This window comes from Tenrec ecaudatus, chromosome 3 (genome assembly GCF_050624435.1).
Source record: "Tenrec ecaudatus isolate mTenEca1 chromosome 3, mTenEca1.hap1, whole genome shotgun sequence".
In the NCBI taxonomy this organism is placed as follows: Eukaryota; Metazoa; Chordata; class Mammalia; order Afrosoricida; family Tenrecidae; genus Tenrec; species Tenrec ecaudatus.
Window position 1 is genome coordinate 145,935,843 of NC_134532.1, and position 19,924 is coordinate 145,955,766.

The window sequence follows — 19,924 nt, forward strand, 5'->3', positions numbered from 1 at the left end:
AAATCCTTCATTCAGACCGCCCCATGACGTAGCAAGAGGATGTATCCCGACCCCACGATCTCTTGGATTGTGCTCACGACTTTTATGTGAACCTTAATTCTTTTGCAAGGAATCAAGTCCCCCTACATTTGGTGATACAGAATCCAGACTTGTGTGTGAATGCCAAGATTCAAAATAGCTGCCAACCTCATGGTGAAGTGCAGGGAATCCCATATTTGAAGACACAAAGGGCTGAGGGGTGACCTGGTTTCTTGGATTGCCCAGGGGGAAGCTTAGCAGCCACTTCATCTCGGCATTCAAGAATGATTCCTCCATGGGGCCACACTTTCAGCTTCCCTAATTTAACGCTTGGCAATCCCTCCTCTTCGGCTCTTGATGCTGTAAACTTCGGAAGCCATCGTGAAACCACCCTTTCTTTCACCCCTGATTTAATCAGTCACAGACGCCTATGGATTCAAACTCTGCTATGACAAGCTCAAGTCGCTCCATTTTAATCCGTCTTCACAAATGCCACTCTATGCAATCCTTCCTTCCATCGGTTGGCCGTTCAAAAGGGCTTTCCCTGGATCTCTCTCTAGAACTAGTCTCCCGCATCCTGTCCATCTCTTTCTGTCCATCTCTTTCATGCCATGCATCACAACTTTTATTTAAGCAACTAATTGGTTAGCATCTATATCCTCTAAACTATACACTTCATGAAAACAAAGACCAGGTTGGTTTTGTTCCTTGTAACATTCTCCAGCATCTAGCTGGTTATCCATCATATTGTTGATTATTCAATAGACACTTAGCACCTAAATGAAAGAAGACTAATCTTGTAGCTATATCTACACAAACACCTGCATCTCTGCTGCATTCTAAAACCTCGTCCAAGTGTGCACTGGAGGAAAAGTCCAAAGAACGAGCGAGTCAGATCCAGCAGCATAGAATACCAATGCATGCAGCAAGTCTAAGGAAACCACTGCCCTGTACAGTAAAAAGGCATCGGGTCTTCTTGTTTTACTGAAAGGAAGGGCACTGATACAATATATACATTACACCATGTAGATTGGCGATTTAGTGTCCTAGGAAAATTCTGGGCTCGATTTAAAGACAGTTGGGGAATAATTAGGAAAGAGTAGGTTAGTTGTTGGAAGTTTTTAGGAGATTAAACTTCTATATTTTGCTAGAACTTCTGCATAGGATCTACTTTAATTTGGAGAACGTCTTTGACAAAGAGTCAACTGACAAACTTACGAATATAAAAGTGAATTGGGTATTAATGGCTTGACTATTATAGATGGATTTGATCAGGTAGTCCCCAATTCATAGCAGAATTCTGTTCCAATGACCTGATTAACAGTTGGTTCTAATGTAGATAGAACACCTATTTTTTTAAAAGAAAAATTTCATTATATTCATTATTTCATTTTATTATCAGTATCTTTATAAATCCAACTTTTATTTGTCTTTGGTGGTTGGAACCATTATATATGAACTTCCAGATATATTTGAACATTGCATGTAGTGTATATTACCGATGATCCAAAAAACCAAACCCACTGCCATTGAGTTGCACCCACCCACAGTGACACAATATATGGTTGTCGAGGCTATGAATCTGTAGGGAAACAGAAAACCTCATCTTTCCCTTTTGGAGCAGCTAGTGGGTTTGAACCACTCACCTTGTGGTTCACCATTTACTCAACAGACCAGACTGAAATATCCCAATCTAAGGATACACTTTATTCATTTTTAGAAGAATTAAACTTGAAGTTTAGCTTAGGACTAAACTGGGAGATTCCCTAATTCAACGGAAATTGTTTATATAATTCTATTGGCATGGTGGCATAGCAGATACACCTGTGCAGAGGTCAACCTGCCTCCCAGAAGAGAAATACTTCAGCGCTGCACGGTTTTGTCACCTGCACTCCCTATCAGAGATGCTATTTTTCCTTTGAGCTTTTATGTTTTGTGTGATTCCACTGCTGTGAAGAGCCTTCATAAACCTAAGTCACCATTTTCCCACCAGCACCCTCTTGCTCTTGAATAGAAGACACAAGCATTTCGTCGACAGAGTTTGGCAGACAGTTGATGTATACCAAGCAGCTTCTGTTACAAAAGTAATCTTCCCATTGGCCAAGAAAAGGTTTTCATTTCTGCTACCTCAGCAGATGATGCCAAACAGGGAGTTCCACAGAACTTCAATTCATATGCAAATCCTTGGAAAATCCTGAATCCAGATGCAATAGAAATAGCTCCTGGTGCTTCGCTTTCCTTCATATTGCAGATGATAGCTAGTCTCTACCGAGAACGTGCTCTCTGCTTGGGCCGGGGCTCAGTGCAATGACAGTGCACTCCCACTCCCTGCCACGGAGTCACTGCTGATTCAGAGGCACCCTCTGTGGGTAACTGTTGACAGGGGTAGAAAGCCCAGTGCTTCTCCATGGAGCTGCTGGTGGTTTCGAACGGCCTGCCAGGTGGACTGAAGCTCAATGTGTAACCACCACAACACCAGGGCTCCCTGAGGACAGTGCATTACAGGTACTATTATTACAGCCCCGCCCCCATTCACAGATAGGGAAACTGAGGTCTAGAACTCAATGTACCGGCTCCAGGTCACAAAACTCAGTAAATGGCAATTATGATTTGAACTTAAGTCTCTTGACTTAGAAACAATTCTCCTAGCTACAAGTCTAAAATTCCTCCAACACAGTACTTTCAACAGCGTAAAATCGAAATATCAGCCCTTTATTTGTTAGTTGTCATTTTCAAAATGAGAAAGAATTTTTTTCAAATGGTACTTTTGTGATTGAAGTAAAGTAGGCGGCCTCAGTCTATCCCAAACGTTCCCTCTGCCGTGAAGGATTTCCTCATGTTCTTTCCACCCCACGCTGTTCTTTCCCTCCTTTCTCCCAGCTCCTTGTTTGTGCTCAGCTCACTGTAATTAATCATATTCTGACTTATATTTGAGACATAAGATGCCTACATAGTTCACTCTCATTCAAGACAAATGAACTACTGTTTGGTGCAGAAACCAAACACTTCGCAAGAAGTAAAGCCTTACCAATAGTGAGCATTCAACTAGCATATGTTAAAATGAGGCCTTGAACCGGTTCATTCTGGTTCCACCCCTGCTGAGAATCTATACATCTATCCCCAAGATACTGAAACAGACTCCACATTGTAACGCGATCTACAAGAATCAGGTAGGGATTTTGTTAAACTTTGGATTTGAAAATATAAAACTGTAGGTTCTGATTCAGTATATCTGGTGGACATGCACCTTTTCAGCTGTGTGTTGAACTGGAATCAGCCAGTTCAAAACCCTCGTTGGAACAAATTAAGTCCAGAGAAGTACTTGGCTCATTGAAGGGGTACAAACAAGATTGTGGAACTCTCTTAATGGCTAAAAGCAACCTGGAGGTGAACAGACTCCTACCTTTACTTAGAGAGGTTCAATGACCTGCCCAAGATCCCAGAGCTGGTGTTCACAGAGAAGACCCCGAGGCTGGCACTGGAATTAGGGGGCTGAGTTGTAGCTTGCTAATGGCATCCTGGAATCCTTGGGCGGTACACTTAAGCACTGAAGTTAACATATCTGCTTTCTAACGAGATGAACTGAAGTGTCAGTCTCTGCAGCGGCACCTCCTTCGAAAGGCCTGGTGACCTATGGCTGAGAAGTCTGCTCTACAGAGTGCAGTTGTGCTCTAACAGATGAGTTGGAATCAACATGACAGCAACTGGTTTGCCAGTAATGACATCCATATTGCCTTTGTAGATTAGTTTTCCTCCTCTTATTAAAAAAGAGCGAAGGCTACCAGGTGGGATAGGGATGAGCAGGAGAATGCCTTCTCTTTGGTAATCCTAGAAGACCAGGCACAAAGAGAGCCTCATTAAAAACAACCACCTACACTGGCAAACATGGCTGGCATCCACATAGTGCCCAGGGAAGCAGGTGGTGGTACAGGTGCCAATGTGTGAGAGAACCAGGTTGGTGTCACATGAGGAGCAGGCAAAGGGGCCTCGGTCCTGGCAGGTTCTGCAGGAAGAGTGGCATCCTGCAGAGGAAAGAGAGACAAACAGAATCTGTGAAGCCAGACTCCCTTCCAAACACGGATAAAGATAAAGATCACGGATACGAGCCCCAGCTTTCAAACCTACACAATGCTTCCTTCTTCCTCACGCTCGTGCGACGGTCAGGTCTCCCCAGGTGGCAGTCCCACCGAAAACCTCATGACATACTGCTGCCTCCCGTGTCCAGCACTTACTCACTTTGACAAGCTCCTTTGTCCGTGTAGTATCCGGCAGGACACTCAGAAACACAGCGATCGCCCAGCAGCAGGTGACGGGCCCTCTGGCACTGCAGACACACGCTCCCTGGGCGGCGGGGACGAGCTGTGCAGTGTTGGCACAACGGGTGGCAGTCTGCGAGGGCGGGAGAACACACGGAAGGTGCACATGCTCATGATCATGAAGTCTAGTCACTACCCCAATGGGCAGAGGGATTTCAATGACCAACACTGCTGCACAGACAGCTGGAAAGTAGCCCAAAGGCAGGACGTGTCGGTAAAGTAGAAGCTTGGGACCTGTTCCAATTGAGCATTTGAGGCTTTCAACAAATGCTCAGGCCCAGCCCAGGGACTGCGATTTCATTCCTTTCAAGTGAACAACCTTCAAATACTGGAGCAGCAGGTGACAGACACTTGCTCCAAGGAGAGAGAAAGGTCAGGGTAACAGAGACAGTATTGCCGGTAGTACACACTTCCCCCCAAGAATTGTGAGAACCAGAGCACCAGTGGTCCTGTTCACGGCATTATGGAAGGAGCTAGGGTTAGTAAGCAGATCATTGGGTTATATTGGTGGGCAATTTTAGTCCTTCACTAAACTATAGGCATGAAGATGAACTGAGAGTGGAAAAATCATTTTCAAGGTCAATACACTGCTCACAGCAGCTCTGTAGTTCTAGTTGTGATTCAAGCTACACAAGTCCGATAGCCACCACCGCTGTTGCCGCCACCCAAATCATGCTGTCTTTAGTGAACGAGCTCAATGATGTTCAGCTCCAATTGCAAGTGAAATCATCCTCTGGCCTACCTTCAGCTGGTAATTTTCCTTCAAGTTCCTTGTACCATTAGAGGACGGAGATTCCAAAGAAAAGAAGCCTGCTAACCACACACTGGCGCTTCAAACCTACCAGGTGCTGGGATGAAGGCGGAGTCTGTCTGTTCCAGTAAAGATGTGAAGTCTCAAACCTTGTGGTTCTACTCAGTCCCGTAGTTTCTATGAGTTGGAATTGACTCTGTGGCAGTGGGGTTTTTTGGGTGGCTATGAAACTGTCTGCTCCCATAACAATATACATACAGCCTTAGAAATCCATATTGGAAGTTCGATCCTGTCTTCTTGGGTCACTCTGAGTTGGGTCAGACTCAATGGCACCTAACAACAATATCTCAAAAAAAAAAAGAAAGAAAACCTGTAACTCCTAAATTTTCCACCAAAATGAAAATATGAATTAAGACCTAGGAAAAAAGTATGTGTTCTGGTGATAAATTTTCTCTATCTGCCTCCATAGGATTCAAAGCACTCACTTGAACTTGCTAATTCTCCACCTTGAGACCTCACTGCCATTGAGTTGATTCCGACTCACAGTGATCCTACAGGACAAGGTAGAACTTCCACTGAGGGTTTCTGAGGCTGTACATGTGTACAGGTGCAGGCAGCTTCATTTTTCTCCCACAAAGTAGTTGTTAGTTTCAAACTGCTGACCTTGTGGTTAGAGCCCAACATGTAGCCCAATATGGCACCAGGGCTGATGGCTCATGCACTCAGCTGCTATCCAAAAGGGTGTGAGAATGGAGTCCATCCCGAGGCAACATGGAAGAAAGGGCTGGTGGATCTCCTTCTAATGGATCAGCCATTGAAAACTCTAAGGAACACAATTCTGCTCAGACACACATGTGGTCATGTGTCAGAACCACTCAGGGGCCAGCTATGTCTTGTTGTTACAGCTCAAGGCCTCGGTGATGGTTAGCTTTTATGTCGACTTGATGTACCTGTGTGGATGGAGGAGTGGAGTCCAACCTCTCAGTCAGATCATAGCATGATGATGCCTCCTTGGGGATGTGACCTTTTTATGAGACAGACGCTGGGGAAGACTGAGTTCTTTCTTGCTCTTTCCTTCCTGCTTGCTTGGATTCTGATTCTGGTGCCAGGGGAGACCCCAGTGGTTTGCCATCCCTGGGAGCTCTCAGTGCTCTACCATGTTTCTGCTGACCTTAGACCCATGGAACTGTCCACCCAACAGCCTATGATCTCCCAGCATTGCCTTCCTTCCTTACCTATCACTGCTGTGTCTCTGAGGGTCGGCAACTACCATCTGACCCAACTGACCCATGGACTTCAGTTGGACTGAGGTGGGCCACTTTCTTGATATAAAATCCAATCTTGATAGAAAGATCTTTCTGAAACATCTGAATGACACTGGTTTTGTCTCTCTAGGAAATTCAGCCTAACATAGCCTGGTAGATACAGATCATGATTTATAGCAACATTTTTTTGCCTCCTGAAATCAGTTGAAACAAGACTCTCTCCCCACCCTCAGTGATAGCTGTCAGATGACCAGCAATTTAAGGGTGTTCGCTGCTGCCCATGAAGCAGATCTCACACCCAGACACAGCAGGAGGTGCTCAGCTTACTTAACAACAGCGTTTCAAACTGGTTCATTCCGGCTGGCCCCCTCGCCGAGAACCCAACTTTCCACCCTACATGTTCAGTGTGGAATCAGAATCTGCGATCTCGCCATCCTTGGGTGGTTTTTATGGATACCTTAGGATAACCTGGGCCTCTACAACCATCACCGGGAGAGCCTGTTAAGCAGAATCTTCTGACTCAGGAGAGCTGCTGATTGGTTGTGACCCGTAGAGACGCTGCGAACCACAGAGCGAGACACTGCCATCCTGTGCCAGTCTCACAATTCTTGTTAAAGCGGCCCGGCTGCCCCAGAATAAACTGGCTCAAGACCAGCTTTAGAGCCACCTAGGAATGGAACCAAAGTCGCCTCTCAAAACCACCCACTCTTCCAGCAGCATGCAAACGACAGCGCCTGTCCTGTCTCCGAACGTGGAGCGCGCAGACAGGTGAGAACTCTTCATGCTGTCCCGAGAGCCAGACTGACCCTCTTTCCAGATGTGCAATAAACATAAAGGGCGATGACTGCATAGGAGACGCACAAAACGGAAGCTCCTTCCCCCTTCTTTTGGCATATGGATGCCGGAGACTGCCTAGCCTCCCGTTCTCTCTTCCCGATGGCCTCCCTGCAGTGTCAGGGAAGCAACTCTAGAGGGGCAGAAGGGAGCACCCCCAAACTTCCAAAGTACCTTAACATGTGAGTGACTGTTCAGACTGGAAACCTGGGAAACACACACGACTCAAGTATCCAAGATCCGAAAGGCCGTGCTTTTTCTCTTTACAGCAGCGCTTACAGAGCTTTCCGGGTGCAGGCATGTACGGGCAAGACCGCAGGTGTTTGGGACGCCAACGAACCTCTCTCTCTACTATTCAATTACATACTATTCAATTACAGAAATGAAAAGCAAGAATCTCCAAGAGGATGCTTTGAAGAGAAAGTAAGTGGATCTCTGAGGTATTGTGTGGGCACAATAAATAAATATTTATGGATTTGTCTGATCTCAGGGATCTTTAGAAGCTGTTTAAACTAAAAGTATCATGTGCTCGTTATGTTTAAAGGATGATGGAGCTTGGGTAGGACTTTCCTTCCCAACCTCGGGGCAGTGGCTTGACATCTCTCTCACTCTGCTCATGTCACCCTCCACAAGCCCACACAAGCAGGTGTCACGGTGATGCCACGTGGGTCTGAGTAGACCATGCTCCACAGGGTTGCACTGTCTGGTTTCACAGAGGGAGAAGGCCTGACCTTGCTGCCCAGGCATCTCTGGGTAAATTCAAACCTCTAAGCTTTTGGTTGACAGCTGAACAGGTTTCCATCCGCACCACCTAGGTGCTCCACTGTCCCAACAGGTGATCTCCTCTAATTCACTCAAGCTTACCAAGTATGAGCACCTTGTAGTCACTAGTATGAGCACTTTCTACCTTAATTCATCTTTGTACCCGTTTTTATTTCCTCTCATCTCAAAGGATGAAACGCTTCATTCCTCCATCCATAGTCTTTATCCAATTCTTAATATTATTCTACATTTTATCTCCTATCTTTCTTCACTGTCTTCTTGACCTCAACATTCAAACTGACTCTGCATTATCTGTCCAAAGCTTTTCTCTACCACATCCCATCTCTCACCTTTCCTTCACCACCCAACTTCCCTGTCTCACACCTCACCGCAGATGCCATTACTTATAACTTGCTTTCAGCATCCATAAGTCTCCTGTGGGACTGCTCTTCAAAGGCCACTTATGGCCTGTAATAACCAAAGCTAATGTCATCTAGCACTGTATAGGCTAATCTGCCATACAAGACCTCTTTAAAATATTGAAAAGCAATGTACAGTTGCCTACAGATGGACATTGGGTCTCCACCCTGCACTTTCCTTCATTCACAACGATATGATACCTAATTCAACACCACGTGATCACACAGACTGGTGTGCTTCTTCCATGTGGGCTTTGTTGCTTTTGAGCTAGATAGCTGCTTGTTTACCTTCAAGTCTCTAAGAACCCAGATGCTATATCTTTTGATAGCTGGGCATCATCAGCTTTCTTCACCACATTTGCTTATGTAACCGCTTTGTCTTCAGCAATTGTTGGGAAGGTAAGCATCATGGAATGCCAGTTTAATAGAACCAAGTATTCTTGCATTGAGGGAGTACTTGAGAGGAGGCCCAATGTCCATCTGCTACCTTAATACTAAACCTATAAATAGATGCACATAGATCTATTTCTACATCCTCTTATCTGTAGGCACCTGTACATCCCCTTATGGAAGGGTCCTGGGGAGGAGATGAGGCAGTCAGGGTGCAGGGTAGTAACGATGAAACATACAACTTTCCTCTAGTTCCTAAATGCTTCCTCCCTATCCACTATCATGATTCCAATTTTACCTTACAAATCTGGCTAGACTAGAGGATGTACACTGGTACAGATAGGAACTAGAAACACAGGGAATCCAGGGCTGATGATCTCTTCAAGACCAGTGGTGAGAATGGCAATACCGGGAGGGTGGAGGGAAAGTGGGGTGGAAAGGGGGAACCAATTACAAGGATCTACATATAACCTCCTCTCTGGGGGGCGGACAATAGAAAAGTGGGTGAAGGGAGACGTCATACAGGGCAAGATATGACAAAATAATAATTTATAAATTATCAAGAGTTCATGAGGGAGGAGGTGTGGGGAGGAAGAGGAAAATGAGAACCTAATGCCAGGGGATTAAGCAGAGAGCAAATGTTTTGAGAATGATGAGGGCAATGAATGTACAAATATGCTTTACACAATTGATGTATGTATGGATTGTGATAAGCGCTGTATGAGCCCCCAATAAAATGATTTAAATAAATAAATAAATAAATAAATAGAGAGGAGGGGGAAAAAAGGTGTTGAAAAGCAAGGGAGCTACTTTGAGGACTACAGTATGCCTGACCCAAGCCACAGTATTTTCAGTTGCCTCATAAGCAGGTGAAAGTTGGATTGTGAGTATGAAAAACTGAAGAAAAATCTGTATGTTTTAAAGTACCATGGGCTGTCAAAAGAACAAACAAATCTGTCTTAGAATATAGCCAGAATGGTGCTTAGAGGCAGGGGTGCTGAGGTTACATCTCGTACACTCTGGACGTGTTGTCAGAGGAGACCAGTCCCGGGAGGAGGACACCATGCTTGGTAAAGTAGAAGGGAGGTGAAAGGGGGAGGTCCTCAACAAGATGGATTGACACAGTAGCGGCAACAGGGGGCTCAGACATGGGAAGAATAGCGGGATAAGGCCAGACTGGGCGGTGTGTCGCTGACTGGATGGCCCCTAACAAAAACCACAGTGTCCTCCACTAATCCCGTATCCTGCCCCAGTTCTCTGCCATACAGGGCACTTCTGACCATGGCTCCCCCTCTTCCGAGCTCGCCCTCCTTTGCCCTGCTTTCTCCTGCTGCACTTCTTGGAGGAATCCTCTTCCTCTGCCTCAAAACCCTGATAAATGTAGAGCAGCCTCTTCCATTCTCTTCACCAAGGCGCCTTCCTTGAAAGCTTTCATAGAAAAAAAAGGCTGCTCGAGTCTGATTTTAGTGTAAGGAGACCCCAAAGGGCTTAAGAACTGCAGAATCTGAAATTACTCAAAGCCCTGCCTCTCTCCCAGGCCCCGCGTTAAGCTCCAAGAATGCACCAGAAGAATCCACAGCCATGTCACGTTGCATGATGGAGTGAGAACCCAAGGGAAAGAAGAAGTCAATAAAATGAAGCTTGAAAATATAAAAATAATCAACTCCAGGTTGCCCTCAGCAGCCCATTAATCCAAGTTAGTTTACAGTTTTCCTTGACACAAGGAGGCTGTACCTGAATCTAGAAAGCTGGACTCAAAGTCTTACCTACATATTTGCTCCTTGCTATTAAAAGTTGACTGAATATTCATTTCCTTAAATAGATTCTTTGTCCCCCAACAATCTGATGAGACCCCCATTCATGCACACCTCCCTTTTTCAACTCTGTCATGTACAAGTACCAGCCTCCAACAAAACCGAAGCCAAACTCACTGTCCTCGACCCAGAACTGAGTGGACTGCAACTCAGTGGGCCTACCAAGGGATTCTGGGATTGTAAACTTTTACAGAAGCAGAGAGCTTCATCTTTTCCCCCAGTTGTGGCTGGTGGGTTTGAACCAATGACTTTATGGTTAGCAGCTCAACAGCTAGTCCACAGTGCTAGCAGGGCTCCTTCACAAGCCCCTAGCAGGGGACCATTTAAAGAGATATACCCTGTAATCCTGCAGGATTTTTTTTTTATTAAACCAAGCAGATGAGAATTAAAAAAAAAACCCTTATTTGTACTTTTATCTTCAAAGCTTCTGAGTCAAAGTCACTTTGTAAGAAAGAATGCCTTCAGAAACCTCAAAGTGAGTAACGGTGTGCAGGAAAAGCCAGAAATCAGAGTAACAAGGAATTGAGTTTAATACCAGTTCTAACTTACAACCAGAAACACATCGTTCCCGGGGCAAACCGTGGGGCTCAGCCCTGAAAGGCTACAAGTGGCCAGTCCCACACCTGCAAACACACACAGGCTCAGGCCCTGGTGGTCACTGCGCACATCTACATTAGAGGGCGCAACCAGACAGCTTAAGGACTTATTCTTCTGACTACGAGGTAATCCCTGGGAGGAAATAGAAAAAATAGTTTTACAAAGAATAAACACAAGTCACCCCACTGCATGCTTCTGAGAATCAACCACAACTACCATTGAGGTTTTCCCTTTGAGCGCATGTCCCTGTGATTTGACCTAGCTAGATGGATACAGATGAGAAAGGACTCAAGGTTGTCCAGGGGACTTTCCCCCGCGCAGTACCATGTCATCAGGGACTCTTTACAAACATCGTGTTAAGGGGCTGCATAATGTTCCAGCACTAGCAAACAAGACACATAAAATCCCAAAACATATTTATCATATAATTTGAACACTGAGTTCCAGTTTTATAATTAAAGTCATGATTACTATCTTTGGGCATAAGTCTTTGTCTGCATTTCATATTATTTCCTAAGGGGCAATATCCAAAGAGTAAAATATATATTATTATCATAACTTACATCTATTGAGCTTTTAACATAATGAGTCTTCCAAGAAGCTTGTGGGAAAATTCCATTATCTATTAATTCCACATTTCTATGAACTTTTTGAAGTGTCCTCATATATCAAGGTATTGTGCTCATGATTTTACATGCATATTTCATTGGAAATGATAAGAAAAGTGATGCTATTATCTCCACGTTGAGCCCTGGTTGGCACTGTCAGTTAAGCCTTGGGCTGCTAACTGCAAGTCCGTGGTGCACCCGACCAGTGGCTCCAGAGCCTTGCGGTGGAGAGCAGGGGCCCTGCCGAGTCGTGCTTGTGCACTGGGCTGCGATGCCCCTGTCGGGCTGTTTCAAACCAGCAGCAGCTCCGAGGCAGGAAGACAGTTACCATCTCGGAAACCCACAGGGGGTCACGATGAGTCAGCTTTGGCTCCCTGGCAGTGAGTTTGGTTTGGGTTTGGGAGTGGATAACAGGTGAAGAGTGGATCAGAGGCAAGGAGAGAAAATAGGAAAGAAACATGTTGCTACATGGGTTTCTCGTGGATTGGTTTGGCTTGTTTCCACTGACATGGAGTCCATTCCGAGTCGCATAGTGCAGAGCAGAAATACTCTTCAGATTTCCTCGACCCTGATCTTTATGGAAGTCAATTGCCAGGCCTTTCTTTGGAGGTGCGCGGTGTATCTGCACCACCGGTCTTTAGGTTAGCAGTCTATCACCAATCACTTCCACTACTCAGGACCTTCATGGCCCCTGCAGGCTTGTGGGATCAAAGAACCCAAACCAAACTCACTGCCATTAAGTTAATTCCAACTCACACTGACCTCGGGGGACGGAATAGAACTGCCCCGGGGGGTCCGTGGCTGTCAGTCTTTATGGGAGCAGACAGCCTGGGTTCACACTGCTCATCTTGCAGTTCGCAGCCCACCAGGTAGCCCCCGATGCCAACCACGGCTCCTTAAACCCAGGAAGGAAATTACCGGAGAGAAAACACTAGGAGATCGTAGAGACGTTGGACGTGCCTGAAACAGTTGACCAGAGTTGCACCGGGTGGCTTTTGAAATCTACGACAGGCCACGAGGTGCTATTTGGCTGTGTGCGTGCGAGAGAATTTGTAACTGCTTTATCAGTTACAGTTTGAGATAATGAGGAGAGAAATATCCCCGTGGCTAGCCAAATGTTATTAACTATACAGTCCTAACTCAATAAAGAGGCAGCGTGACCCCCAACTCCAGGCACCGTGGGAGGTGTTCGTGTGTTCTCAGGAACGACTGCAACATAGCCACTTCACTGACATGGGATCTGTGGGCATCCTTTCTAAGAAGCAAGCTGATTTCCAGGCACCTCTTGAATTCTTCTTGGTAGGTGGTGACCATCTGAAAACTCTGCACCCACACCACCCGGAATCCTGTCCTTAAAATGGCAGTCTTCCCCAGGCACACCAGCCCACCCCCAAGAGAACCCTCGAATTCTGCTCAGCCTCTGTGCCTTAGTGTCTACCGTCACCACTTCATCCGGACCAAGACTGAACTGGCTGCCAAAGAGGAATTGAATCTCCAACCCGGCAATCTAGCGGCCTCTGAGAGGATTAGCATCCCTTCCTGAAAGCGTGTCTGTGCAGCAAAGCATCTACAGCTGACCTTCCTGCCTGGAATCAAAGAAAAGGACACTGACCTCAACTATGTCTACCCGGCGTGTGCGCTTTCATTAAGTGCTTAAGAACAGCGCCTGCTCCGGAGGCCGGCTCCCAGATTCCTCTGCTCCTCCACTAATCCTTGTTTCTCACTCTTTCAATTACAGGGAAGAGTTTTAAATAGAAGACTCATGTAAGAGCCACAAGGAAAGGTGACAGGCCCAGGACACGTTTATATTTAGCCTTGTTCAGATGCCTGGTATATAAACGCGTGCGCATGTGTGTGCACATTGTGTTGAAGGGGATGCAGATGGAATTCCAATTGTTTGTCCATACGCCTGCTTGCTAATAAACCCAGTCAGTTAAAACTTTAAACAAGCAAATTAACGAACATATTATAAGGGAGCCTGGAAAAGGAGTACTCACTCTAGCTGAAATAAATGTTTTCTGTTCTGTTCTTAAGCAAGCACAGAAACCATTTGCTTTCTAACTATGAACAGCATTCAGGCATGCTAAAATGTGAAGTAGATAAAACATTAGGATTTTGACTCAGCAGTTGCAGTAGCTGCTAATATGTCACCCTGCGGCTGCGAGGAGCCTGCACGTGGCCATTCCCTGTGTGATGCTGTCCTCACACCCCAAGGCTCAGCGACGAGGTTCAGGGTAGATTATCCACATGATGATACATGGGAACACCCGGTAGTGAAATGACTTATTTCAAGTCCTTGGAGCAAAGTCAAAAAATCTTGAAGATATTATAGCAAATGTGTACTGTGGAGGCCATGGCTTTGGATGTTGGTTTTAGTGGGCAGTGACTCCTTAGCTGATAAATAATGGCCTACAAAGACAAATTCAGGCATACAGTGAGATTTTTAGTGGCCTGTCTATTAGATTCTGAATGCAACCACATTGGACGCAGGCAGAAGTGGATGAAACTATCAGCATAGGGAGCTGATCCTCATCGGGTGAAAAACAGAAATGATTCCAGGCAGAAACTGAATTCCAGCGCTTCTTTTAAAATTCTTTTAAAATTCATAGGTTCTACCTTGTAAGAGAAGTACAGAAGGAACGCAGGAAATAACACAGATGGCAGAAGAGAAAGAAGCATTCTGTCTTTCCCTTTTGATCATATGACTTTGGTCCCAGCCCACCGACAAGCTCTTATAAAGCACGTGTTCCTTTCATTGGAGGCTCTGACTTCCTAGAAAGACTGTACAGCCAACCAAACGACAAGCAAACAAAAGTTTCCCTTTTTTTAAAAATTTCCCCCTTTTTGTCAGTGTCTTCCACTCTTAAAAACACCAACTGCACAAACACACACAAGATTTTAAAAAAACTTCTGACCCAGTTGTGGTAGTTACATAATCTGGTGTCACTTTGAGGATGAAGAGTGTAGGGGTGGAGTCTAGCCTGTCAATCAGGAGATAGTCAATGAGGCCTCTGTGTGGGCATCGCCTTCTCCTGAGAATTTTGGGAACTCCTGTATTTTCTCCTTGGAGGCAGGAGACACTCTCTCTCTTTGCTCACTCCCTGTAAGACATCCCTGCGGAGAAGACACATAGAGAGAGGCTGATGGAGTCAGATCTCTGGAGCCAAAAAGCCACGTGGAGACCCCTGCCAGTGCTGAGATGGTTACAATGCCACTGGATCCACTAGACTTCCCACCCACTGGCCTGTGATCTCCCTGCATTTGGTGTCATTGTATGTGTTTCATGAGTCTAAGAGGACTTTATAGGTTGGTATCAGACATATGGGCTAATATCAGGCTTATGGACTTGATCTGGACTGGACTAGGATATTTTCTCAGTATTCAACTGCTCTTGCATAGAAAGCACTTTCTTATACACATGTGATTGTCTCTCTGGATTTGTTTCTCTAGTCTACCTAGACTAACACACCAGTGATCTCAAACTCACCAACATGTCAAAGAAAAAAAAAAGCTGCAGTAGAAGGTAGCAGACTAGTCGGAGGAGGGAGGAGGGGGCTGACTAGTGGTTTCAAATGTATGAGCAAAGGACTCCTCTCGTAGAGCCAACTCTAGCTGCCAACAAAGGGCACGAGCATCACTTCTGCCCACATAGCCTCAAGCCTTGTTCCCAGTCTCCCAAAATGTCATGTCTTCTTCCTGGTGGGCGTCTGGGAGAAAACACGAAAGTCTGAGGGCTATCAGGCCCTACGACAAGGTACTGTGGAAGCCAGGAGGAGGAGCCCGGTGGCGTTGTCAGGTAAGCATTGGGCTGCTAACCGAAAGGTCATCAATTGAAGCCCACAATTTGCTCCACAGGAGAAATAAAGTGGCCTGTTCCGGTAAAGATGTACAGTTTTAGAAACCCTCTAGGCATCCTCTTTCGCAGCTTCCTAGTACCCCCAGGGGCTGGTCTCACCCACTTTGCTAAACACTGCTCTATTAGGCCCCTCAGAAGTGGCACTGACTCGGTTCCATGACAGTGTGTTTGGTTTGGTTTTAAGTGGGGGTGGAGGGAGAGCCATGAATTAGACTCACTCACTCATCTGTTCTCTCAAGACGCTTATTAAGTGATGACAAGAATATGTGTCCAAAGAAAGCCTAACATAAAATGCAATTGGAGCCAGCGAAGGAGCAGAAAATCGATTCCTCCAAGAGAACAAGGGGTACTGGCGGTGCGCGCTTGTTTGCTGCTCTCACGGCGAGCTGGCTGGGGACTGAGGCAATAGTGAGGTAAGCTCAGTGGGAAGAGCACTGCACATGGCGAGCGCGTCACAAACCAGTTCAGGATCCAAGACAGACCAGGGGCTTAAGCATTAGGGGGAGAAATGTAAACTTAATGGAATGAGCAAAAAAAAGCCAGTAATAAAATGTGAGACTTGAGAAAACTGTGCTTTTTAAATTGGTGATGATCTTTTGAAAAGACTTGCCCTCTTGAGGAGGAGCGGGGAGAGCCTTGGCAGAGGAGAGACGTTGTTGTTATTGTTGTTGTTGTTGTTGCTATTGTTAGGTGCAGTCAAGATGGTTCCGACACATGGCAACCCTATGTACAACAGAACAGAGCACTGCCTGGCCCTGTGCCGACCCCTCAAGTGCTCTTAGGCTTGAGTCCATCGTTGATGCAATGACTCTGTCAAGGCCACCTTGTTGAAGGCCTTCCTCTCTTTCGTGGTCCCTCCACTTTACCAAGCACGACGTCCTTCTTCAGGAACTGGTGTCTCCTGACAACACGTCTAATGCACAGGAGACAAAGCCTCATCATCCTCGCTTCTAAGGGGCATTCTGGCCGTACTTCTGCCGAGACAGATTTGGTTGTTCTTTTTGATTCAAGAGACTTTAGGGGGAAGAAAACCAACCAACCAAAACAAGGCTATCATCTAGAAAAGATAGGTTTGGGTTTCTCAGTAAAAACCAAGAAGATACAATGCATCCAGGAGCCAAGCAAAAAAGTATTGTGGTAGTTACATAATCTCATGTCAACTTGATAAATAAAGTATAGGGTGGAGTTTAGCCTGTCATCAGGTCACCACTTGATGACCTCATTTGGAGACGCAACCAAGACAAATGACTCGCTGGAAGCTGACACCTCTCTCTCTGTTGTCACCTTCCTGTTGACAAGCCAAGTAGAGGCACACTGAGACCTGCGAGAGTCCTGGCCATGCTTCCACTTCCACTGGATCCACAAGACCTTGCACCCACCGGCCTGTGATCTTCCTAAGTTTAGCATCACTGCATGTGCTACATGAGTCTGAGAGGAACTGATGGAATAGCATCAGACTTACGGGCTAAAATCAAACTGTGGACTTGATTTGGACTAGGCTAGGATGTTTTCGTAATATACAATTACTCTTTGATATAAAACTCTTTCTTAGACACGAGTGCCTATGAATTTGATTCTCTAGTCAACCCAGTCCAATACAGGTATAATTTACAAGATGTAGCAATGATCAGAACACAGAACATGGAGAGGGAGATGAATGACATTGACCTAAGGAATTTGGTCTTTATCTATGTTCCTGAGAGACAACACTAAAACTATGGCCCTCCCTTGCAAAGTGGGTTTGATGAGGACTCCGACGACACCTACCTGAAAGCTTATACTAATGAGGTCACTCCGAGAGGGTATCATATTGCCACGAAAGACCCCTTATCCCACCTCTGTTTGTTGCAGTTTGGGCTAGGTGTCATTGAATAGGTTCCAACTCACAGTGACTCCGTGAACAACCCAGGACAGGGGCATGGTTTAACCAATCATACCCACATGGCATTGTGTCCAGGTGCTTGTCAAGTCAGTTCTGATTCATAGACTCTACATATGATGGGGTGAAGCACTGCCTGATCCCATGCCATCGGCACATTGTACATTCAAGCACACTCCTGCAGCCACTGCCTCGGTCCATCTCACTGACAGTGTTCCTTTTTATTGCTGACCCTTTACCATACCAAGCATGATATCCCTTCTCCAGGGACCAGTCCTTCCAATCACACGCCTGCAGTACATGAGTTGAATTCTCTCCATCCTTGCTTTAAAGGAAAATTTTAGCTATACTTCTTCCAAAACATTAAAAAAATGCTTCTGGCTGCCCATGGTGCTTTTAATATTCTTCTCCAACACCATAATTCAAATGCATCAACATTCGCTGGTCTTCATTACTCATTCATTGGTTGTCCAATGCCCAATGCCCACATGCAGAGGAGGTCTGTGAAAAGTCCGTGGAGTAGGGCAGGGGCCCAGTGACATCCTTGATCTTCAACCCTTCCAAGGAGGTTTTGTGCGGATTTCCCCAATGCAACATGTCATTGGACTTCTTGACTGGTGCTTTCATGAGCACTGATTTTGGATACAATCAAAACGAAATTCTTGACAATTTAAATCTTTTCTCCATTTATCATGATGTGGTCTATCAGGAGGATTTACATTTTCTTTACAGTGAGCGCTTGCTGATGAAAATTTACACCTACACAATGCAGCCAAAATATAGGCTTTGGATACAGAAACTCCATGATTTCCTGGTTGGTGAGAGACATTGGTGCATGTGGGAACAAAATGTGCCCCTTTATGGGACATGAGACCTTCCTATGAGGTATCCTTCTGGACCTTTATCTATCTGCCTTTCATCTTTCTATTAAATCTGTAATCATCAGCTTATTCCTCTCCTCCTGAATTCTATGAGTCAACCTAGTGAAATATTGAGGCAGACGTTAGAGCCGGCAGGTCAGAAGTAAGGAGGGCACTTGGGATCTCTGAGCCGATGCCTAGCATTCTGAAAGGGTTTGTAGACAGACTTGTAGCCAGTAGAACAGGAGCGTGCCCTAAGGACCTCCAAGCATATAGCTGACATCCTGAGGGTTTAGACAGAACCCCGAATTCATAACCAGGTCAGAAGAGAATTTAATGATCCCCAAGTTTGTGACCATCATCTGAATTTGAGGCAAACTTCAAAATCTGGGATTGTGTGCTTTAATTTGTGAGACTTGATCTGACTTCAGGTGACTAAGGTTAGAGGAAGAACTACTCGACTTCAGTTGTGGTTGGAAATAGAACCAAATATAGTAGAATTGGACTGTGTGAATCCTTCCTTCAGTCGGTGTGAGAAGTGGAATTCATTGAATAGATGCAAAACAGAAGGAAACCGGTATAAGGAAAAGGTTTCAAATGTCACTGATCCAATCCGCAGTGGGTGAGTGTGAAAGTCAGCAGGAGGCAGAAAAGGACCTGCTTGGGGGCATGAAGACTAGGAATTTTCTTTGGAGCAGTTTGCGCCTGATCTTCCTGAAGGTGGGATGCTCAGTAAGTCGTGGAAATGGGGCCTAGAGCTGAGTACGCCTGCAAGTGGATATGACCTAAGATGAGCACAGAAATGACGAGCAGGGAGGTGAAAGACACTGCGGTCATTAGTAGAACAGAGGGTGCGCAGGAGAGAAGGACACGGGTCACTAACAGAGGAGGGACTTGAAAGGGATAACCCCAGTCAATACCTGAGCAGAGGGTCCTGGGTCCCCAGTGTCGGGCCCTCCTTGGCAAGGAAGAGGAAGCATGCAGAAAAAGTAGTAAGTAGAAAATTGTAAGGAGGCCCTGAGTGGTGAGAAGGTCATGTGCTCAGCTGCTGGCCAAAAGGTTGGAATTGACCCAGAGCCGCCATTGGAAGGCTTGGCAATCTACTCCTGAAAGACTCAGCCACAGGAAATTCTAAGGGCCCAGTTTCAGTTCTCACACACATGGTGTCAGCATTTGAGGGAGAATGGCGAGGAAGGTTGCTGTTAATCCTCTAAACCACCACCCAAAAGATGAGGGTGCGAGTGTAGAAAGTATGTATGGAAACATCAGGGATTCTCCCAGAGCCCCAAAGCCAAACCAACACAAACAGGGACTCCTGGGAAGCAGACAGGCTCTTCCTGAAGCGAGATCAGTTCCTGACAGCCCTGACACAATGCTCCCGCGTGTTCTCTGTGGTGGCGCTGCCTACACTCAAAGCCCAGCTGGACAGCTTACTCGCTTTCAGCTTTGGTCAGTATCTTTAGTCTCTAAAGGAAAGATGCGGGCGATGATCAAAGACTAGAGCCTTCCGCATGAGTGAGCGTCCGCGTCATAATGGAGGCATCGGCCTCCTCTG

The 19,924-nt window shown here is 45.8% G+C and overlaps 1 protein-coding gene across 1 annotated transcript in view; it reads right to left on the reverse strand.

The window, feature by feature from the left end:
- The window catches only part of FRAS1 (Fraser extracellular matrix complex subunit 1), a 587,299-nt gene that overhangs the window by 205,444 nt on the left and 361,931 nt on the right, over nucleotides 1–19,924 (reverse strand). The window contains exons 21-22 of the mRNA XM_075544919.1: nucleotides 4,255–4,407; nucleotides 3,894–4,040 (exon numbers count right to left, since the gene is read on the reverse strand). Of these exons, the coding sequence (XP_075401034.1) occupies nucleotides 3,894–4,040; nucleotides 4,255–4,407 (300 nt within the window). The remainder of the gene's footprint in view (nucleotides 1–3,893; nucleotides 4,041–4,254; nucleotides 4,408–19,924) is intronic.